Below are 23,659 nucleotides of genomic sequence, written 5' to 3'. Positions count from 1 at the left end.
CCTGCTTCAGGCTTCCCGCGAATCAAATGTTCGCGGGAAGCAGGGGAGGGGGCGGAGTTGGGGCGGGGACTTTGGGGGAGGGGGCAGAGTTGGGGCGGGGGGCGTGGGCGGGGCCGGGGCCCCGTGGAGTGTCCTCTTTTTGGACACTCCAAATATGGTAACCCTAGTGTTCAATCTCTCAGTTTCACTTTCCTTACTTTCAACTCCCAGAACTTATCCTCACCTCAGCATTATCTTTCTCACATTCAGCACCACAGCTCTGGGACCACAGGACCTGTGCAGCACCCCCACACCTGAGTCATGTGGGCTTGGGGGGGAAAGACATTGCAGGAAGGAGCCAGCTTGGAGAGAGGTGGGGAGAGGAAAGGGAGGAGGCTGAGAAATTCTTAAGCCTGCAAGAGCAGATGCAGAAGTAGCTGGAACAGGGACTTGTGGACACGGATGTCAGAATCCTTTCTGCTTTTGGACTCTGCCTTTCAGCTGCTTACTCCAACAACTGCTGCCCCCCTTCTGTCTCTTCCGCCTGCCCTGAATGCTCCCCTCCCTGCCTTCGCCTGCCCACTGTGTTTCCATTTAGCTAATCTCATAACAAATCCCCCAAAGAATTAAACAACAACCCATCAGATCCCCACAAAACAATCTTGACACCAGCATGACATTTGCAAACCATCATTCTGCTTGTGTGTTCTGTCTTTTCCCCTAACCTTTGCCTATGCTGTCAATTTAAACTGAAAACCCTTCAGGGCAGGGACTTTCTATTACACTGTACAGTGCCTAGCACAATGGGACCTTGTTCTCAGTTGCTCCCCAGACAGTATCATAATGCAAATAATAAATAGTTACTCACCCAAACAGTCCCTTTTAACTTGGATAAATTATTGTAGTTAGTGTTAAACAAGTTCCTCTTGCCCCAAAAGAGAAGTTTCTGAATTCAAGACATTAAATGGAAAGAAAATTAGAAAAAGCCACAAGTTTACTTTATTAATTCCCTGTCTCAAAACAGCTTACAATAATAGGACAAACCTATTCTTGCTTTTATTAAAATATATATTTAAATACAAGAAGGTCCATCCAAAACTACAGAAGACCCCTGTCCTGCAAGTTATTGGTCAAAATCATAAAACTGCCTATAACACTGTATAGATAAAAGTGTACTTCCATGAATTTACAAATCAAAAGTCAGATCTAAAGCAAACTAAACTTTCTAAAAAGAACAGGAGTACTTGTGGCACCTTAGGGTATGTCTACACTACAAAATTAGGTCGAATTTATAGAAGCCGGTTTTATAGAAATCGGTTTTATACAGTCGATTGTGTGTGTCCCCACATAAAGTGCTCTAAGTGCATTAAGTTGGCGGACCGTGTCCACAGTACCGAGGCTAGCGTCGACTTCCGGAGCGTTGCACTGTGGGTAGCTATCCCACAGTTCCCGCAGTCTCCGCCGCCCATTGGAATTCTGGGTTGAGATCCCAATGCCTGATGATGCAAAAACAGTGTCGCGGGGGGTTCTGGGTACATGTTGTCAGGCCCCTCCCCCTCCATCAGAGCAACGGCAGACAATCGATTCGCGCCTTTTTACCTGGGTTACCTGTGCAGTCAACATACCACGGCAAACATGGAGCCCGCTCAGCTCAGCTCACCGTCACCATGTGTCATCTGGGTGCCGGCAGACATGGTACTGCATTGCTACACAGCAGCAGCTAATTGCCTTTTGGCAGTAGATGGTGCAGTATGACTGGTAGGCGTCATCGGCTATCTGGGTGCTGGCAGACATGGGGCTGCATTGCTATACAGCAGCAGCTTCTTGCCTTTTGGCAGTGGATGGTGTATTATGACTGGTATCCGTCGTCGTCGTACTCCTCAGTGAGTTCAGTCAGAGGCACCTGGGCAGACATGTTTTGTCTCCTGGAGACTCAGTCCTGCCGGCAGTCCTATTGAACCGTCTTGACGATGATGGCTAGCAGTCGTAATACAGCATCTTCTGCCAAGCACCCAGAAGATGCCGATGGCTAACAGTCATGCTGCACCATCTGCTGCCAGCTTAAGATGTAAAAAATAGATGGACCAGATTTGTTCTGTATTCATTTGCTTCCCCCTCCCTCCGTGAAATCAATGGCCTGCTAAACCCAGGGTTTTGAGTTCAATCTTTGGGGGGGACATTCTGTGTGACAGTTGTTTGTGTTTCTCTCTGATGCACAGCCACCTTTGTTGATTTTAATTCCCTGTAAGCCATGTCGTCACTCACCCCTCCGTCCCTCCCTCCATCAGACAATAGTTTCGCGCCTTTTTTCAGCCCAGACGCCATAGCACTGGGATCATGGAGCCCGCTCAGATCACCGCGGCAATTATGAGCACTATGAACACCACGCGCATTGTCCTGGAGTACATGCAGAGCCAGAACATGCCAAAGCAAAACCAGGTGAGGAGGCGATTGCAGCGCGGCGACGAGAGTGATGAGGAAATTGACATGGACATAGACCTCTCACAAAGTACAGGCCCCAGCAATGTGCAAATCATGATGTTACTGGGGCAGGTTCATGCGATGGAACGCCGATTCTGGGCCCGGGAAACAAGCACAGACTGGTGGGACCGCATCGTGTTGCAGGTGTGGGACGATTCCCAGTGGCTGCGAAACTTTCGCATGCGTAAGGGCACTTCCATGGAACTTTGTGACTTGCTTTCCCCTGCCCTGAAGTGCCAGAATACCAGGATGAGAGCAGCCCTCACAGTTGAGAAGCGAGTGGCAATAGCCCTGTGGAAGCTTGCAACGCCAGACAGCTACCGGTCAGTCGGGAATCAATTTGGAGTGGGCAAATCTACTGTGGGGGCTGCTGTGATCCATGTAGCCAACGCAATCAAAGACCTGCTGATATCAAGGGTAGTGACTCTGGGAAACGTGCAGGTCATAGTGGATGGCTTTGCTGCAATGGGATTCCCAAACTGTGGTGGGGCGATAGACGGAACCCATAGCCCTCCGTTGTCACCAGAGCACCAAGCCACCGAGTACATAAACCGCAAGGGGTACTTTTCAATGCTGCTGCAAGCCCTGGTGGATCACAAGGGACATTTCACTGACATCAACGTGGGATGGCCGGGAAAGGTACATGATGCTCGCGTCTTCGGGAACTCTGGTCTGTTTCAAAAGCTGGAGGAAGGGACTTTCTTCCCGGACCAGAAAATAACCGTTGGGGATGTTGAAATGCCTATCATTATCCTTGGGGACCCAGCCTACCCCTTAATGCCATGGCTCAAGAAGCCGTACACAGGCAGCCTGGACAGTAGTCAGGACCTGTTCAACTATAGGCTGAGCAAGTGCCGAATGGTGGTAGAATGTGCATTTGGACGTTTAAAAGCGCGCTGGCGCAGTTTACTGACTCGGATAGACCTCAGCGAAGCCAATATTCCAATTGTTGTTGCTGCTTGCTGTGCGCTCCACAATATCTGTGAGAGTAAGGGGGAGACATTTATGGTGGGGTGGGAGGTTGAGGCAAATCGCCTGGCCGCTGATTACGTGCAGCCAGACACCAGGGTGGTTAGAAGAGTACAGCAGGGTGCGGTGCGCATCAGAGAAGCTTTGAAAACCAGTTTTGTGACTGGCCAAGCTATGGTGTGAAACTTCTGTTTGTTTCTCCTTGATGAACCCTCCCCCCACCTGGTTCACTCTACTTCCCTGTAAACTAACCACCCTCCCCTCCCCCCTTCGAGCACTGCTTGCAGAGGCAATAAAGTCATTGTTATTTCACATTCATGCATTCTTTATTAATTCATCACACAACTAGAGGGATAACTGCCAAGGTAGCCCAGGAGGGGTGGGGGAGGAGGGAAGGAAAAGGACACACTGCACTTTAAAACTTTAACACTTCTTGAAGGCCAGCCTTCTGATACTTGGGCAATCATCTGGTGTGGAGTGGCTGGGTGGCCGGAGGCCCCCCCACTATGTTCTTGGGCGTCTGGGTGAGGAGGCTATGGAACTTGGGGAGGAGGGCTGTTGGTTACACAGGGACTGTAGCGGCAGTCTCTGCTCCTGCTGCCTTTCCTGCAGCTCAACCATACGCTGGAGCATTTCAGTTTGGTGCTCCAGCAGCCGGAGCATCGACTCTTGCCTCTTCAGCCCGCAATTCAGCCCGCCACCTCTCCTCTCGTTCATATTGTGCTTTTTTGCACTCTGACATTGACTGCCTCCACGCATTCTGCTGTGCTCTATCAGCATGGGAGGACATCTGGAACTCCGAGAACATATCAACCCGAGTCCACCATTTTCTCCTTCTAATCTTCACTAGCCTTTGCGAAGGAGAAACATTTGCAGTGGTGGAGAAGAGAGAGGTGGTTAAAAAAAGACACATTTTAGAGAACAATGGGTACACTCTTTCACGTTAAATTTTGCTGTTCACATTACACAGCACATGTGCTTTCGTTACAAGGTCGCATTTTTCCTCTTATATTGAGGGCCTGCCGGTTTGGTGTGAGAGATCACTCACGCAGTGCCAGGCAACAGAATTCGGCTTGCAGGCAGCCATGGTAAGCCACAGTCTTTTGGCTTTTTTAACCTTCATAACATGTGGGAATGATTTCAAACAGCAGCGCCCTCATTTCCCATACCAAGCACCCGTTGGGTTGGCCATTTAAAATGGGTTTGCAATGTAAAAGGAGGGGCTGCGGTTTCCGGGTTAACATGCAGCACAAACCCAACTACCCCCCCGCCCCCACACACACCCAATTCTCTGGGATGATCACTTCACCCCTCCCCCCACCGTGTGGCTAACAGCGGGGAACATTTCTGTTCAGCCGAGCAGGAACGGGCACCTCTGAATGTCCCCTTAATAAAATCACCCCATTTCAACCAGGTGACTGTGAATGATATCACTCTCCTGAGGATAACAAAGAGAGATAAGGAATGGATGTTGTCTGCATGCCAGCAAACACCGGGACCATACGCTGCCATGCTTTGTTATGCAATGATTCCAGACTACGTGCTACTGGCCTGGCGTGGTAAAGTGTCCTACCGTGGCGGACGGGATAAGGCAGCCCTCCCCAGAAACCTTTTGCAAAGGCTTTGGGAGTACATCAAGGAGAGCTTTCTGGAGATGTCCCTGGAGGATTTCTGCTCCATCACCATACACGTTAACAGACTTTTCCAGTAGCTGTACTGGCCACGATTGCCAGGGCAAATTAATCATTAATCATTAAACACGCTTGCTTTTAAACCATGTGTAATATTTACAAAGGTACACTCACCAGAGGTCCCTTGTGCACCCTCAGGGTCTGGGAGCACGCCTTGGGTGAGTTCAGGGGTTACTGGTTCCAGGTCCAGGGTGATAAACATATCCTGGCTGTTGGGGAAACCGGTTTCTCCGCTTCCTTGCTGTGAGCTATCTTCATTGTCTTCATCATCATCTTCCTCGTACCCCAAACCCGCTTCCCTGTTGCGTGATTCTCCATTGATGGAGTCAAAGCACACAGTTGGGGTAGTGGTGGCTGCACCCCCTAGCATGGCATGCAGCTCTGCGTAGAAGCGGCATGTTTGCGGCTCTGCACCGGACCTTTCGTTTGCCTCTCTGGCTTTGTGGTAGGCTTGCCTTAGCTCCTTAATTTTCACGTGGCATTGCTGTGCGTCCCTGTTATGGCCTCTGTCCTTCATGGCCTTTGAGACTTTTTCTAATATTTTGCCATTTCGTTTACTGCTACGGAGTTCAGCTCGCACTGATTCGTCTCCCCATATGGCGAGCAGATCCTGTACCTCCCGTTTGGTCCATGCTGGAGCTCTTTTGCAATCCTGGGACTCCATCATGGTTACCAGTGCTGATGAGCTCTGCGTGGTCACCTGTGCTCTCCATGCTGGGCAAACAGGAAATGAAATTCAAAAGTTCGCGGGGCTTTTCCTGTCTATCTGGTCAGTGCATCTGAGTTGAGAGTGCTGTCCAGAGCGGTCACAATGAAGTACTGTGGGATAGCTCCCGGAGGCCAATAACATCGAATTCCGACCACACTACCCCAAATCCGACCCGCAAAGGCCGATTTCAGCGCTAATCCCCTCTTCGGAGGTGGAGTAAAGAAACCGGTTTAAAGGGCCCTTTCAGTCGGAAAAAAGGGCTTCGTCGTGTGGACGTGTCCAGGCTTAATTCGATTTAACGCTGCTAAATTCGACCTAAACTCGTAGTGTAGACCAGGCCTTAGAGACTAACAAATTTATTTGAGCATAAGCTTTCATGGGCTACAGCCCACTTCATCGGATGCTGTAGCCCACGAAAGCTTATGCTCAAATAAATTTGTTAGTCTCTAAGGTGCCACAAGTACTCCTGTTCTTTTTACAGATACAGACTAACACAGCTGCTATTCTGAAACCTAAACTTTCTGAGGAACTGTGAATAACACAGGGAATGAGAGCATACAGTACATGCAACGCAAAACAAAAAAGCAGATCAAACTTGCAAAGGCAAACAACATTATCTAGAGTGAATGTCCTTAATCCTGGAAAATGAGATTTTCCTCAAATCTTATGTGTACTGGTTCAGCATCATAGAGGTGCAGCACAGATAAGAACCAAGCCCCAATCTTGCAATTAGAGCCATGAAGAAGAGTCCTTGTGCTCACACAGAGCCCCACTGACTCTGAGACCTAAGTTTGTATACAGATCCTGAGTCTTTCCAGGCAGTGCCGTAGCCAGGTTCTAACATCAGGGGGAATGAACACATAAAAAAAGGCACCACCCGACATATCAAATTACTAATTACATACTTTTAAATTCGTTATACATATTTATTTTGTACTTAAAATAAAATAAAAACACAAGAATTATATTATTTTACAAGTACGTGAGCCCACTTGACAAGTTTTATTGTCCTTGGGTCTGGCTTCCATCCCCTTTCCAACTGTTGCAGCTGTCTGGAGGTGCTTGCCTTTCACGCCTTCCTCATTCATTCAACAGGGCAATTGATTAAGGGGTGGAGGAAAATCTTAGTCTATTCTTAGCAAAGAGACATTTTTCTTCTATCTTATTCTATCCTTAGGGGCGATAACATTATACCAAGGGCAATGCAAAGTTTCTACATGAGGCTTTGATACAAAGTTTTCATATACCTAGGCTCATCAGTACACGGTTTCTATATGAAGCTTTGATACAAAGTTTCATGAAAACAGAGGTCAAACGTGGGTAGACCCACTACAAGGTTATAGGAAGAGGCACAATGTAAAGTCATATGAAAATTATCAGAGATTTATCTTGGGGAATCATGGGGGGGGCTGGCTGGCTGGCCCTGCTGCTCTCCTGTTCTACAGGAACAGAGGTGACTCTAGGTACCAGAGCCATCAATCCATCACTTCTCTCCAGTGTGCCATTTAGTACAAAAAAAAACCCAAAAACAAAACAAAAAACTTTAAATATCCAAAAGCTTGCATTAGTTCATATTCCTGTGGTTGCCTGGTGTTGTTGTGTATAAACTTCCCCCATAAACACTCTATTCACAGTTCCCCAAAACTTAAGTGTGGCGGACGAAGTTCATAGGCCTCAAGCCTCATCCTAACTGCTTAAGCTAATGTCTTACAGGATACAGTCCTGTGGGTTACTCCTACAGGTTTTTGTATATTGCCATTCCATCACAGGACCTAACCAGATCAGCTACAACATCACCGGCTCATTCACCTGCATGTCCACCAATGTTATATATGCCATCATGTGCCAGCTATGCCCCTCTGCTATGTACATTGGCCAAACTGGACAGTCACTACGCAAGAGGATAAATGGACACAAGTCAGATATCAGGAATGGCAATATACAAAAACCTGTAGGAGAACACTTCAACCTCCCTGGCCACACAATAGCAGATGTAAAGGTAGCCATCTTACAGCAAAAAAACTTCAGGACCAGACTCCAAAGAGAAACTGCTGAGCTCCAGTTCATTTGCAAATTTGACACCATCAGATCAGGATTAAACAAAGACTGTGAATGGCTATCCAACTACAGAAGCAGTTTCTCCTCCCTTGGTGTTCACACCTCAACTGCTAGCAGAGTATACACCCTCCCTGATTGAACTAACCTCGTTATCTCCATACTGATTTATACCTGCCTCTGGAGATTTCCATTACTTGCATCTGAAGAAGTGAGGTTCTTACCCACGAAAGCTTATGCTCCCAATACTTCTGTTAGTCTTAAAGGTGCCACAGGACCCTCTATTGGTGGGTAGATCAGCTTAACTATGATGTTAAGGGTGTGAATTTTTCACACCTCTGAGTACTCTACCTGTGTCGACTTAAAAGTTAACTGTAGATCAGGCCTTACTCTTTTATACCCTCTGCAACAAAAGACTGAGGCCTGGGCTGCACTTAAAACTTAGGCTGGCACAGCAAGGCTGCACAGGGTCTGAAAAATCCACACTTCTGAGCACCGTAGCTATGGAGAGTGCATCCCCGGTGTAGATGCAGCTAGGGCAATGGAAGAATGCTTTCGTCGACCTAGTTACCATTGCTCAGGAAGGTAAAAACAGTCTCCAGTTTGTTCCATCTTCATCATGCCAGTGGAACCCGAGAACTGAATGTTTATCTGAATGGTCAGAAGGTGAAGCATGAAGTAGAACTGGTCTATCTAGGTGTGACTTTAGACCGCACACTGAGTTACCATGCTCACCTGAAGAAGACAGCAGCTAAAGTTAGAATCTTCTTAGCAAACTGCAGGTTCATCATGAGGTGCTCGTGCTCCAACTTTGCAGATGTCAGCTCTTGCCACCTCGTAATCGGTGGTGGAGTACTGTGCACCAGTTTGGAGTCGATCATCACACACCAAACTGGTGGATACGCAGTTACATGCTGCTATGTGTATCATCTCCGGCACCCTGCATCCAACTCCACTCCCATGGCTTCCAGTTCTGAGCAATATTACTCCTCCTCATAACAGACGAGAGGATAAGAGCCAGTCAGGAAGGTGTGGGAAGCCACGGCGGACTCTCTACCTGCCTGTGGTGCAAGGGGCCCGAGCAGTCCCTGGCCCATGTCCCTGCTCCCAGGGCTCCCCGCCTGCCCGGGGCAGATGGAGGGTCCGTGACTCCATGGCTCCTCATAGCTGCCCACGCAACTCTTACCATGGCCAGGCTGCGGCTCCAAGGCCCGCCCCCCTGGCCGGAGCCAGGTTGGGGAGAGCTGCGCGGGCAGCTGTGGGGAGCCAGCGTGGAGTTGCAGATCCTCCTCCTGCCCCGGGTGGCCGGAGAGTGGGGACATGGGCCGGGGATTGCTTTCAGCCCCCCACTCCCTGGGCAGGTGGAGGGTCCACCACGGCTCCCCACAGCTGCCTGGGCTCCCCGGCCAGGCTCCACACTGGCTTGGCCGTGGGGTGGGGCCTTGAAGGGAAGAGGAGGAGAAGGGGGCGGGGTCTGCCCGGGCGAAAAGTGGGAGGACCAGGCCCTTCCACTTTCAACAAGTAGGAGGGCTATGACCTGCTGGTTCTGGCGCCACTGGCCTGGGGCCCCAGCCACAGGGGAAGGAAGAGCCACAGCACAGTGCAGTGGGAAGCAGGAGAGAGCCTGGGGGCGGAGTGTGGGTGCGGCCATGCAGGCAGTTTGGGTAGGCTGAGCCTTCCCCTGACTTTGATGCCCGCCGCCCTGCCCAAAACTGGACACAGCTATCGACTTTTCATTAATTTACTTGTACTAGAAGAGGTAGTAGTACAACAAAGAGATATAACATTATCTGCTTTTCATTCCTTCATTCAAACAAACTGCTCTGCATGGCCCCCTCTTGCCTGTGTACATAGGGGTGGTTCCTTGAATCCTCCTGAGAGATTTCGATGAAACATTCATGGAGGTACTCTGCAGTCCTCTCCTGAAGGTTTCTAGGGATGGCAGCATTATTTCTTCCTCAAGGGTAGGACACTTTCCCATGTTAGTCAGCTGTAACTTCGGCAGGCACCATTATAGTACACAGGCTAGCAGTATATGGGCCCAGGCAGCTTCGGGATGCCAGCATCAGCTGTGTTCTCTATGCCTTTGTTACACTCAGGAGTGAGATATCAGCTAAAATGACCACTGCCTGTGGAAAATGGTGCCAGTATTCAGTACCATTGCTCAGTACTCATAGTTGCATGCAACTGAGCAATTCCCTCCTCATCTCCCTTACTCCTGGTAGGCTATACTCACCACGAGACTGGTGCTGTGAGTGGGGCCATGCACAAGCACTCTGAAGCAGAAGTGTCAATAAGCATGTCTTATTTAAATCTTTAGGGGAGCAAGGGAGGGGAGCTCTGAATCTTAACTTTTACTTTCTGTTGTGACTATATTGACAATGCTACCTCTGTGTGTTTTATCTGCAGCTGCTGCTGTTGTGGCCTTAAGGGGTTCCCCTTCCACACCTGTGGGAAGGGGAGTCAGATAAGGAGAAAAAAGATGACGACTCAGGATGACATGTTCAGTGCGATCCTGCAAGCCGGTGCTGCATCAATCAGACATGAGCACAGGGCCTGGAGGGTGAACACTGCAAACAGCCTGGAGAAGGAAAGAGCAAACAGAAGGACTAGGAATTTCAGCAGTAAAAGGAGAAGGAGATGCACCAGGATGTTATGGGGCTTCTCCGGTAGCAAACACAGATGCTGCAGACTCTTGTGGACCTACATGTTCAACAGTTATAGGCTCGCCTCCCATAGCAGTCCATGGAGAACTTTATTACATCATCTCCCTAAAGCGCCCTCAACATTCATCGTGATATCAGGGGCCACATCTCTACCCCACCATTCCACCCCATGGGACATTAAGGACAATCACAGCATCACAGGCACTGACCTGTGGAAGCCATGGTTGCTATATGTGTAGGTAAAATGGCATGAATGTTTTTTCCCTTTGTTAAGGTCCGTCCCATTAATGTATTAAGTTTTTAATGTATTTGTTTTTAAACTGCACAAAGTTTTCTTTGCACCGGTATTGTTACTGAATACAATTCTATTATTTGGAAATTAATGTTTATTAGTTCACAGCATACGCTGCGGAGTGCCGAGCAGTTCTGAAAGCACCCACTTGTTACTTTACAGGTATGACACAACTCATATGACCAGTAACAGTGTAAAAATCCTAAATGTACAGCAAGCATCGAAAAATGCATAGGTGAATTAACAGCACTATATTCATAAGCGTACACCACATAATTCCTAACAGGCCCCAAAACAGCAGGGCCAGGTAAAGCACAGTACAACACAATACATTACTATGGCTTACCATTAAAGAGCTCTTTCAAAGCCTCCCTGAGCCATATAGATCTGCGTTGAGCTTTTCTAATAGCCCTTGTGTCTGGCTGTTCAAACTCAGCAGTGAGCCGCTCTACCTCAACCATCCACTCTGGTGGCAACTTTTTCCCCTTTGCTTCATAAATCTGCAGGACACAGCAGGAAGCTATAACCATTGGGATTTTTTTTTTTTTAACTGAGATCCATTCTTGTGAGTAAACAACATCAGTGTACCTTCAATCCACCAAAAGCACATTGAACTGTCATTCTGCACCTCCTGAGCTGGTAGTCGACTCTTTCCTTGGTGCTATTGAGGTGGTTGGTTTACAGCTTCATGAGCCGGGGGCAAGGGGTAGGCTGGGTCCTCCGGGATCACTACTAGCAATTCAACATCACCATAGCTAATTTACCAGTTGGGCAAGAAAGTCTCTGTTTGTAGCTTTCTGAACAGTCCTGTGTTCTTAAAGATGCAAACATCATTGACCTTCCCTGACCAGCCAAAATTGATGTCAGCGAAGCATCCCCAGCAATCCACCGATGCTTGCATAACCATAAAAAAGTAGCTGTTTCTATTGATAAACTCTGTGGCAAGGTGGTCTGGTACCAAAATAGGGATGTGTGTACTGTCTATTGCTCCACCGCAGTTTGGGAACCCCACCGCTGAAAATCCATCCACTATGTCCTGCACATTGCTGAGGGTCATAGTCCTGCATAGCAGGAGATGATTAATGGCCCTGCACACTTGCATGACAACAGACCCCACAGCGGATTTTCCATCTCCAAAATGACTTCCCAATGATTGGTAGCAATCCGGCTCTGCGAGTTTCCACAGTGCAATTGCCACTAGCTTCTCTACTGCCAGTGCAACTCTCATTTTGGTGTCCCTGAACTGGAGGTCTGGGGCGCGCTCGGCACACACATCCAGAAATGGGACCTTGTACATTTGAAAGTTCTACAGCCAATGCTCCTCATCCCAAGCCTGTATTATGATGCAATCCCATGCAGATGCAGTGCTCCACCATCAGCAGCTGCTCTGTGAATGCCATCAACAACCTTGAATTGTTTCTTTCTATGTCCCTCAGCAATTTGTCCTCCAATAACTCATCATGTTCCCTGCTCATTCAGTTCTTCTTACAGCTCTGCCAATACTGGAGGAATGCGTGTCCTGTGCTTGTAATGCTTATGACAATAGTGGAGAGCTCCATGCAACTGTCAGAGATGACTGACAGTGAGGATGGCTGCGTGGGTTTGTGGGATTTTTAAAAAAGGTCTGAAAAGTATGGGATATAAGTGACATTATGGGACGGAGACAGTTGCATGCTGGGAGGTTAACCCCATGCTCCCAGTCACCCCTGCACAACCCCTTTCTGCCCCACAATGCATTGCCAAAACTTTCCAAAAGACAGTGTGCTGGATGGTGTCAGGTTGCACACTGGGATACCTACCCATGGTGCACTGTACTGTGCATTGACACAAGCACTCCTGGTGAGTATGTGCAGTGCTGACACAAGAAGCCAAGTATGCATGAGTACAAGTGCTATACTAACTGTGGCAGTTTTATGCCAACATCACTTGTGTCGATCAAAGTTTGTAGTGTAAACATGGCCCCACTCCTACATATTTAAAAAGTTTAAGGTCAGGTCTACACAAAGTTAAGTCAACCCAGCTACGTTGCTCAGGGGTGTGAAAAATCCACACCCCTGAGTGATGCAGTTAAGCAGACCTAACCCCCGGAGTAGACCGTGCTAAGTCAATTGAAAGATTCTTCCATTGACCTGGCAACCATCTCCTGGGAGAAGTGGATTAACTATAGTGATGGGAGAACCTCTCCTGTTGCAGAAGTGAGTGTCTACACTGAAGCGCTGCAGCTGTGCCACTGTAGCGTTTCAAGTGTAGTTGAGCTCTAAGTTTATTGGATGCTGTTTATCATCCTCCACAGTTACTGTTGAAATAGAAAGTATTTCTTTAATATTGTAAGACATGAATATGCCATGCCGCTTCTTTACAAATACAGGACAGAAATATTTATTGAACACTTGTCCATTTTACCATCCCTGCCTAGTACAGGGCCTAGATCATTGCGGGGTTCCTCTAGTCCTGTTAATTATCTGATCACACATTATTCCTCATCCCCTCTTCCTCTAACCCCCCATCCCTCTCTCCAATTATCCCCTGCCCCATTCCTGCCAACCCTTCCCCAAACCCCATCCACCCCATAACTCCTCCTGCTTGTTCATCCTCTCCCCAAACTCTTCCATCCCCCCAACCCCCACCCAAGCCTTTCCATCCCTCCCACAATCCTCTCCCCAACCTCCTCCATTCCCCCATAAATAACCCCCTCCCCAACCCTTTTATCCCCCATAAATAATCCCCTCCCCAAAGTCCCTCCAAACACCCCCTCCCCACCCCATCCCCCTCTATCCTTCCCTAGACCCTTCTCCCCAAACCCCCGTGCCCCTCCCCAAATCCCTCTATCCCCCCAGACCACTCCCCAGCCCCTCACAACCCCTCCCCCAACTCCTTCCCTCCTCTGGCGGCCCTCTCGGTCTCCTCAGGCGCGCTGCTCGGCACGACACCCCGACGGCTCCCCGACCCCTCGTAGCCGGCTATTCTCTCGGCGAATCCCCCTCCCGCCGCAGGCTATTCCCCTCCATCGCCCCCTCCCCCCGCCGCAGCGCTCCGGACCCAAGATGGCCGCCGTGTCAGTTTGGGGCTTCGCCGCCGTCCGGCCTCCGGCTCGCGGTTTGCGTCTCTCGCAGGCCCCGGTAAGTGGCGTCGTCTCGGCCGCTCTTGGCTCCGGTGCCCGGCGCCGCGGGGGCCGAGGGCAGGCGGCTGGCCGGGCCCTGCCGCCCCAGGGAGCGGGAGGCCCGTTGGGTGCTCCAGGCCCCGCGGCCTGTTCCGGCCCCGCCGCCGCTCTGCGCCAAGCCCGGGCCCGGCCGCCCCGCTCCCCTGCAGCGCGCTCGAGCCCAGCAACCGAGGAGGCGGCGCCCACGGGAGGCCGCGGATGAGGCCGGCGGCGCGGGCCGCGGCGCTCGGGCTGAGTCGGCCTCCGACTGCGGCTCCTGGTAGCGCGGCTCAGGCGGGCCCGGCGATGCGGGAACACCGGTCCGGGCTGGGCTGCCTATTCCCAGGGAGAGGCAGCGCAGTGCCCCCTGGGGTGCCCTCTGCCGCTGGGGCCGGTGCCCTGATTCCCCGGGAGCGGAGTCCCTGCGCCCGAGCAGAGTCCAGGGGGTCCGGCCGGGGGCGCCATCCCGCGAGCTCTTCTGTGCTGTGGGCTATCCTATAGCACGGGTGGGGACCGGCTGTGACAGGTGCAGGGGTACTTGTCATGCAGCTGGAGAATGAGTGAGGGGCCATCACCCCCGTGTGACACCAGCCTCAGCCTGGCCTCGTTATTAAGAATGTTCTAGGACAGTGAAATGCCCTGATGGGAGATCGCAGGGTCCCCTTCCCCGGGGTCCAGGTATGGGGTGACTCAGAGGCATCCCCTGTCAGTTACAGTTTAAATAGAAAGGTGCAGACAGATGTATGTGTGGTCATACCTACCCTTACGTCTGTTATAGTGGTAATACAACCCCTGTTTAAATACTGTTTTCCTTCTGTGTAGATTTTGTTTTAAGCAGAGGTTCTAAACTTCTACCTAATTATTAAACTTAAACCTGTATGTGGGGGACAGTGTAGATGATCTAATTTTCATGTTTTAAAATCCTTTGTTATTGGCAGATTCTCTAACAGTTACTAGAAAGCAGGATACTGGACGGAAGAGCTAGAGGTACTAGGTTGACTAACTTAGAACTTACAAAATCTCTCCTATAAAAATGGTGAAGATTTCAATAAACTGTTTACAACTCCTTGAATGTCAATGCAAGAGGCAAAACGTACCATCTGCCTGTGGCATTCGGAATCCTTTAGTTACTTTGTATTGAAGTTTCAGGCTAAGGCTATGTCTTCACTGCCAAATTAAGTGTGTTTATTGCGTCAGGATAGCTGTCATGATGTAAAATTGTAATGGAGATAAGGCACCAGGTAGTTTTTACCTTGATGTAGCTAACTGAGGTCAACCCTATATCTCATACTTGGGAGTTACGTTGACTAGCTACATCCAGGCAGAAACTACAGTGCTTTGTCTCCAGTAGGATTTTACATTGTTAGCTGTCTCGATGTAAAATCCAAACTTTGTTTTTAAGTGAAGACATAGCATAAGTGTTACTTCAGCATTGTTACAAAATGTGCTTCAAAACTTCAGTGATAGATTAGACGAACTTACAATATTCTTGTATATTTGTGACTATACAAACTAGAATGGGACACTTGTGACTTTCTTTGTGGGCGTGACTATTTTCTCATTTTCTTTCAGATTTAATGTTCCAGTTTTCCTGATGTGAGATTGGAAATCCAAAGTTGAGGTGAGATGTGCTGAGTTCTTTACAACTTTGTGAAAACCTTGCTCTGGAGCTGTTGATGGATTTATTGAAAGCATGAAGAAATTCCTAACAGAATATATCATTTTTCTACTTTCAGTTTAAAAATATTAATGTTTGAGAAACAGAGAGTAATTCAGCTCCAAAAACGTGTATGCTATGGTTAACTGGTTCCCATCCTCCAAAAATCTGTTTTCCCATGGTGTGAAGCTTATTCAGCATCGGGATAAAGGATAACGACTCTATGGATATACAGAATTCTTCACCATGGTAAAACTCGCTAACCCGCTGTATACGGAGTGGATTTTGGAGGCAATCAAAAAGGTGAAGAAGCAAAAACAACGCCCTTCAGAGGAGAGGATATGCAATGCAGTGTCTTCATCCCATGGTTTGGACCGTAAAACTGTTCTGGAACAACTAGAATTGAGTGTTAAAGATGGAACTATATTAAAAGTCTCCAACAAAGGTCTCAATTCCTACAAGGATCCTGATAATCCTGGGAGAATAGCACTTCCTAAACCTCGAAACCATGGAAAGTTGGATGGTAAACCAAACGTGGACTGGAATAAACTGATCAAACGGGCAATTGAGGGCTTGGCAGAGTCCAGTGGTTCATCCTTGAAGAATATTGAACGCTTTTTGAAAGGTCAGAAGGATGTGTCTGCATTGTTTGGAGGTAGTGGCACTTCCATCTTTCACCAGCAATTGCGACTGGCTGTCAAGCGTGCTGTTGGCCATGGCAGACTCCTTAAAGATGGACCTTTGTACCAACTCAACACTAAAGCAGCCATCAATGCTGATGGGAAAGAGAGTTGTGAGTCTCTTTCCTGTCTGCCTCCAGTGTCGCTCCTTCCTCATGAAAAGGATAAGGTAAGAGCCAAGTATACACCAACATTTCCTTGGAGCTGATGAAACATGGTGATACAGGCTCAAAATTTGAGGTCACTCTCTTTAATATGTAACTGGTAAGTTGAAAATGGGCAGGAGGCTTTGAGAAGTCTGCAGCAAATGAATAGTTCTGTTTCTTCCCAGTTTCTGAGCATGAGCAGAGAAAACCTCATGGTTGGTAATTTGTGCCTGCCGCTTGGAAACTGCAAATGACAAATTTCCCTCCCCAATATTCATGGTGTTGAATCAAAGGGTTGGTTGGAGACTCTCCAGAATATAAGGTTGTGTTTGTCTGATATGTTTAACTCCATTTATATCAACAGGAAAAGCAGGGAATTATCCTCACACGAATTCAAATTGGATGGATTATAAAAAAGAAAAAAAATTCAAGGTTTTATTTTTTTCATTTAGCTACCAGCCCAATTCACTATTTCGGACCTATTATTTTATTATTTATGTGTATTCTGATAGCATCTAGAAGTCCTAATCAGCTATCTGAGCCCTATTGTGCTAAGTGCTTTCAACGCACGCACATAATGAATGACAGTTCTTGCCTCAAAGAATTAAGTTTTAGCTTCTGAAAAGTCAACAGATGGATAGAGCAAATGGGGGAAGGGATGGAGTACATGGAAGGTAATAGTGGAATGAACACTTTTAATGTATCTTAATGAAACCAAGTTATTTATATTGTATCCTAAAGAAACTCAGGTATAGACTCATTGTAAAATGAAACACTTATCTTCTGTGTTTTAGTGCCTCCTATTCTGTGCATATTTTTGGCCTGTTTCTTTCTATCCCTCTCCCTGTATAAGAATTTTGACCTCTCCAACTTCAAGTTCGAGTTGGCAGAGTGAAATTGACACCCAGTTCAGTTCTTTCTTGCCCCTGTTTTACCACTGGGGATGTTATGTCAATGAGTTTGTTTTCAAGTAAAGACAAAAGTTGCCAACAAAGGGTCCCTTTGCACTGCAAGTCTGTAATGCCTTCTGCAACAGTGCTGAAAATGACTTTGTCCCATCCACGCTACTGGCTAAATTATTTTCAACTCTGATGGGGGTGAGAGGGGGTCTTGTTGCTGACATCCTTTTGTTACTGACGAGATCTCAATGCCTCTCTAATCAGCTTCACACTCCAGGCAGTGTTCTTTCCTATGGTCTTTACAAGCTTTGAGGCCTTGATGGCATTAGGAAGTTTCTTTTCTAAAATTTCCAACTACTGCTAACACTAGTAAAAATCCATCAATGACTGTACAGGTGAGAACACTATTGTAAACGGAGCACTGTTACTTTCAGCACTGTGGGACATAGACCTGCACTGAGTAGAATTAGAGAACAGTATACTTAATCCCTGTGGTTTCCTGGAGCTCTGGCTACTCTAGTCTAAGCTAATGTTCTTACTACTAGTAAAGACTGGTCTACAGTTTTTTGTACTACTTTAACAATATCGGTTACTAAACCAAAATAGTTTCAGCAGTATGGAAACTGTGTGTACACAAGCAGTAAAACCAGTAGCAGCTGAGCCGATAGTAGTAACAGTGGGAAACTGTAGCACATCTTAGTGTCAGCTGTCTGAGAGAGAATGTCTCAGCTCTGAAGCTGGTTGTGTATTAATACTGTGGCATCAGTATGATCCTTCAGTGGAATTATTCCATGGCAGTGTCTTAAAATGAGGTTGTCTAAATGCAGTGAAGGAAAATATGGAATACCACAAATCCTGTGTCTTATTTTTTTTTTTTTTGTTCCCCAAGTATATCCCCCAGTAAAACGTTAATGAAAATTTCAATAAAGATGTTTAAAAATGCCCAATCCCCTCTAGAATTACAAATATGCACTTCCTGCTCAGATCTGGGATTTCTTCTGTAACCTTTGCATTGGAGCTATGACAGAAAGTTCATCTGGCCATGTACTGAAGAAAACTATAATGACTAATCCTGCTGACTTTAACCATGCTCCTTCTTGAACTCCACTATGTTTCTCTTCAAATACTCTTGGCGTACACTGCATAACCCATGCTGAGTTTCTAACTAGCTTCACTAAGGTCATTACTGCCTGTCAAGGTGTGTTGTCTTGTTAGCATGCCTTCAAAGTTCTGCCAGTTCTAATTGGTCTGCAGGTCATGGTCATGACATAGTTAAAGCCACAGGCATTTGGGTAAGTGGGAGGGATGTACTTGTGATGTGACAAAGGCAGGGCATCCAACTTTTTGTCTGATATAGTAACAGTTACAATAGATGCCAGCATGGCAAACCTTAAATAAATTTATTTGAATGTTAAAGGTTGAGAAAGATACTCTTTGTTTCTGTTGCCCTTTTGTTTTAATTGATCTGATGTTTATTGTCAGCACTGGAGACTTTAGTTCCTTTATCCACAGAACAAATACAGTACGAGTAATGGTAGTGCAGCGTTCACCTCATAGCCTTTAACTTTGACATAGTGAGACCACTCAGGTTGAGAAGAGAGCTCAGTCTCCATACCCAATTCAGGGCATAGATTTGCTGCTGAAACTATCAACAAGATAGTTAATTACCCAAAGACCATAACTGAGACTGTGTCGACACAGCAATTAAAAACCCACGGCTGACCCGTGTCAGCTGACTTGGACTCTGGGGCCATTTATTTGTGTGTAGACGTTTGGGCTCAGGCTGGAGCCCGAGCTCAGGGGTCCTGCGAGGGAGCATGGTCTCAGGGCCCAGGTTCCAACCCAAGCCCGAATATCTACGCTGCAATTAAATGGCTCCATAGCCCGAGCCTGAGTCAACTGACATGGGCCAGCCGTGGGTGTTTAATTTCAGTGTAATCATACCCTTTGAGTGTGAAGAACTGTCTAGTAGGAAATGGCCTGAGACACAGTTTATTTCCTTTGTAGACTATGTGTGGAATAGCCATTAGTTGTTGATAACTTTCACCCACTGCTGTTCTGGGCTGGATTTGAACTAGCAATCCAGATGTGAAAGGCTCAATATACTATAATCAATCCCCTGAGCTGTTCATCCCACCTGTGTTTTTAGAAGAGTGATAATTGTATAATTCTAACATTTATTTGCAACAGATGAACCTCAGTCAGTCTAGAAAAACTATAAATAAAAGAGGTCATTTGGGTTTCCCCACTGCCACTTTCTCTTAACCGTTCATTGTATTTAAATAACTGTTAAAGGGATGTTGCCAGTTTAAAGAATCATATGATTCAAATTTAGGATCCTAAAGTAATGTTTAGTCGTCTAAATAACGCTGGCCTGACTTCCAAAGATGCTGAGCAATAAGAGCTTCCTCTGAAGTCTGTAAACGCTGCAGGTACTCAGCATCTTTGATGAATGTGCCATACTTATTTAGTTGCTTAAATGTGGATTTAGGAGCCAAGTGTAGGCACTTGATTTAGAAAATTTTACCCAGGAATTTTTCAATTAACTTCTTTGCTATACTATTGATAATGCTTTAAGTTAGAAACAGAACACTTGACAAATCTAATTTACATCTTATGCAATTTAGTATATGCATTTCTCTTAGCTTGAACAATGAAACTGAAAACCAAGTATCAATTGTCTATAACTAGTTTCTAGTCAATTTCACGTTCAGGTTCTCATGTTAAGTGCACAGTTATGTTTGGGTGGCAAACACTCCAGGGGAATGTTTATTTAAAAATGTTTCTATTGACATGTAAAGAAAACCTCTTTTTATAAAATATAATTTTTATGCCAAATTTTAGCGGTGTGTACTTTTAATACCACATGGCAGCATTCAATGCAAGGAAAAATCCAAAACATAAACTTTGGCTTCAGAGATTAATGGAATAGAAACACCCTTTTAACTGCTAAGTCTGAAGTCTCCCAGAAACATTATCTAGATTTTGAAATGGGTTTTCGGTGCAGAATTCAGCATTGAGGTTTGGTTATCTGTATATTATGATAGTTAATGATAGACACCTTTAAGTTCTAAAGTTCTGTGCTTGCCCTCATTTCTGTTCTCTGGTAGGTGGAAAGAATTGTCTTTTTTGTTATTGTTCACTTCTCTATGCTTTAATCTGTAGCTTCTATTGGCCCTATTTTCTGTTGGGGTAGACTTGTACGGTGAAGTGCAGAGAGAGGAATTTGGAGAGCAGCAGGCTGAAATATTCTGGGATAACTGGGGCTTGGTTGACATGGCAGTTTTAAGATTGTTTTAGTTATTACATTATGAGTTTCTGTCCTACCTGCTATTTCTTTACCTCATATCTGTGCAGTAATACTTTTATTTAGAATCATACAATATCAGGGTTGGAAGGGACCTCAAGAGGTCATCTAGTCCAACCCCCTGCTCAAAGCAGGACCAATCCCAGACAGATTTTTTCCCCAATCCCTAAATGGCCCTCTCAAGGATTGAGCTTACAACCCTGGGTTTAGCAGGCCAATGCTCAAACCACTGAGCTATCCCTCCCCTTTGCTTAACTTCAGGTACAAAAGTTTGCAATTGTCTAGCAATAAAGGTTAATTTCTCAAAGATTACTTGTGTTTGAGCTCTGTGGTTTGTTTGATTGAATTGTGAAACGTAAACAGTAATTCATATCTAAGTAAGTTTGCATATATGAAGTATGTGTTATGTACCGTGTTTAATTCTGGGAAATTTCCTAGAGATGCACTAGCTTTTGGATGTTTGAAGAGGGAATTGCAGTATTTCAAAAGAAAGTCTTCCCTGGGTATTGAAAATCTCAAAATAAGCAACTTTGCATCAAAAAGCAGGGATTTCTAATTTTTCTTGCCAAGGTACTGCATTGTATTCTAAGAACCTGTTAAATCTGCACATCTGACTACAGGTTTCTGGTTTAAACTGATAACATTTGTCACAGGAGACCTGCTTATTATTAATTACTTATAGTGTGGTAGCTCCTGCAGGCCCAAGACTCACTGTGCTAGGCACTGTAAAAACACATAAATAAGGTCCCTTCTCCAAAAAGCTTACAATTTAAGTATAGAACAGTTGGTTACAACGAATATGGGGGGAAGCACAAGGTATCAGTAAGATTGTTCTGATCTCTGTGTTAAAAACATCCTTCACAGCACACTAGCTACCTAGTCATAGCTGATAGACACTACTCTGTCCTAGCAACAGTGGGAGTAAAACGCTACATCCATAGTTCCAAAATCTCAAAACACATAGCAGACATATACTGTCATGATTGAGCCTAACAGAAAGTGAAGCCTAGGCCTCTGTGAGGGCTGTTTGGCATGATCTGTAAGTTGCCTAGTGTGTGATTGAGGGATTTGGGAGTAAGGATGGAGGTTGAACTAGTGCAGTGGTTTTCAACCTTTTTTCATTTGCAGACCCCTAAAAAATTTCAAATGGAGATGCAGACCCTTTTGGAAATCTTGGACACAGTCTGCGGACCACCAGGGTCCGTGGTCCACAGGTTGAAAACCACTGAGCTAGAGGGAATAATTGAACTATAGCTCAAACACAGTACCTGGTCTGCACAAGACTGCAGTCAGCAGCTAATAAGGGTGAGGGGAGAACAGTATATTGTGTATTGCATTACTTTATTAATGCAGTGTTAAGGTTGCATAGTTTAAAAAAAGTCAAGTGCAGAAGATAATCTTATTACAGCAACTGTGAGTTGGCCACATAGCAGATGTTGCATATTTTATTGTATTTACTAAACATAACAGAAATGTTTAACAAGCAACAGGAATCAAATGTACTCATCTCATATGCAACATGTCAGTTATTTTTGCTGTATGACCCTGATTTTAACTGTAACTTTAAGATTCCATTAATGTAGGTTTTTTTTCATTAATAAGATACAATATTCTACCTTAATGGTGCAAAAGGTTGCAATATAATTGTAGGTGGTGCTGTGGACTGTTACTGTAAGTCTCTTTATGATCCAGTAGGTGTTATCCCTGTTTTATAGACAGGTGAACTGATGCCCAGGGTTACACTGCACATTAGTGGCAAAGTTCCTATAGAACCCCGAAGTCCTGATTCCTAAAATTCAGGATTCTCCAAAAGTCATAAAGAAATCGCAGGCTGCCTTATTTTCAACCAGCATTGCTATTTGACTTGACTGAATAATGTTTTCAAGGTTAACTTTTAATTTGTCCTGATGAATGATATTGCTTAGTGGAGAGAGTGTGTCCCCTGTCCTGATGGCCTGTGTTCAGGAATTCAACTGTACTATGAAATCACAGAATCATAGAAATGTAGGGGTGGAAGGGACCTTGAGAAGTCATCAAGTCCAGCCTCCTGTGCTATTGTAGGACCAAGAAAACCTAGACTGTTCCTGACAGTATTGTCCAATTGTCTTATAGTTAGAAAGTTTTGTCTTATAGTTAGAAAGGTCTGACCCAGTATGGCTGTCCTTATGTTCTTATGAGCAGTTAGAATGTAAGAATGGCCATACTGGGTCAGACCAATGGTCCATCTAGCATAGTATCCTGTCTTCCAACAGTGGCCAATGCCAGATGCTTCAAAGGGAACAGAACAGGACAATTATCAAGTGATTCATCCCCTATCTTCCAGTCCCAGCATCTGGCAGTCATAGGCTTGGGGCACCCAGGGCATGCAGTTACATCCCTGACCATCTTGACTAATAGCCATTGATGGACCTATCCTCCATGAATTTATCTAAATCTTTTTTGAGTCCAGTTATAGTTCTGGCCTTCACAACATCCCCTGGCAATGTGTTCCACAGGTTGACTGTGCGTTGTGTAAAGAGATACTTCCTTTTGTTTGTCTTAAACCTGCTGCGTGTTGTTTGCATTGGGCAACTTCTGGTTCTTGTGTTATGTAAAGGGGTAGATAGCACTTCCTTATTCACTTTCTCCACACCATTCATGATTTTATAGACCTCTATCATATCCCACCTTAGTTGTGTGTTTTCCAAGCTGAACAGTCCCAGTCATATGGAAGCTGTTCCATACCCTTAATAATTTTTGTTGCCCTTCTCTGTACCTCTTCCATTTCTAATATATGTTTTCGAGATGGGGCGACGAGAACCCACACAGTATTCAAAGTGTGGGCGTACCATGGATTTATATAGTGCCATTATGATATTTACTGTCTTATTATCTACCCCCTTCCTAATGGTTCCTAACATCATGTTACCTTTTTTGACTGCCACTGCACATGGAGCAGATGTTTGCAGAGACTTATTCACAATGACTCCAACATCTCTTTCTTGAGTGG

At 46.0% G+C, this 23,659-nt stretch overlaps 1 protein-coding gene and 1 long non-coding RNA gene across 2 annotated transcripts in view; one reads left to right on the top strand and one right to left on the bottom strand.

The window, feature by feature from the left end:
• The window catches only part of LOC115271281, a 6,946-nt gene extending 5,948 nt beyond the window's left edge, over positions 1-998 (bottom strand). Inside the window, exon 1 of the long non-coding RNA XR_003899888.1 lies at positions 848-998. This is a non-coding gene — a long non-coding RNA (uncharacterized LOC115271281). The remainder of the gene's footprint in view (positions 1-847) is intronic.
• Positions 999-13,872: 12,874 nt separating this feature from the next.
• The window catches only part of KAT6A (lysine acetyltransferase 6A), a 78,559-nt gene continuing 68,772 nt past the window's right edge, over positions 13,873-23,659 (top strand). Inside the window, exons 1-3 of the mRNA XM_024203683.2 lie at positions 13,873-13,961; positions 15,554-15,602; positions 15,718-16,487. Of these exons, the coding sequence (XP_024059451.1) occupies positions 15,885-16,487 (603 nt within the window). The 5' untranslated portion in view covers positions 13,873-13,961; positions 15,554-15,602; positions 15,718-15,884. The remainder of the gene's footprint in view (positions 13,962-15,553; positions 15,603-15,717; positions 16,488-23,659) is intronic.

This window comes from Terrapene carolina, unplaced genomic scaffold, assembly GCF_002925995.2.
Source record: "Terrapene carolina triunguis isolate 2854851 unplaced genomic scaffold, T_m_triunguis-2.0 Scaffold53, whole genome shotgun sequence".
Lineage (NCBI taxonomy): Eukaryota > Metazoa > Chordata > Testudines > Emydidae > Terrapene > Terrapene triunguis.
Note: the sequence above shows the minus strand (reverse complement) of the source record. Positions and strands in the feature narration are given on the sequence as shown.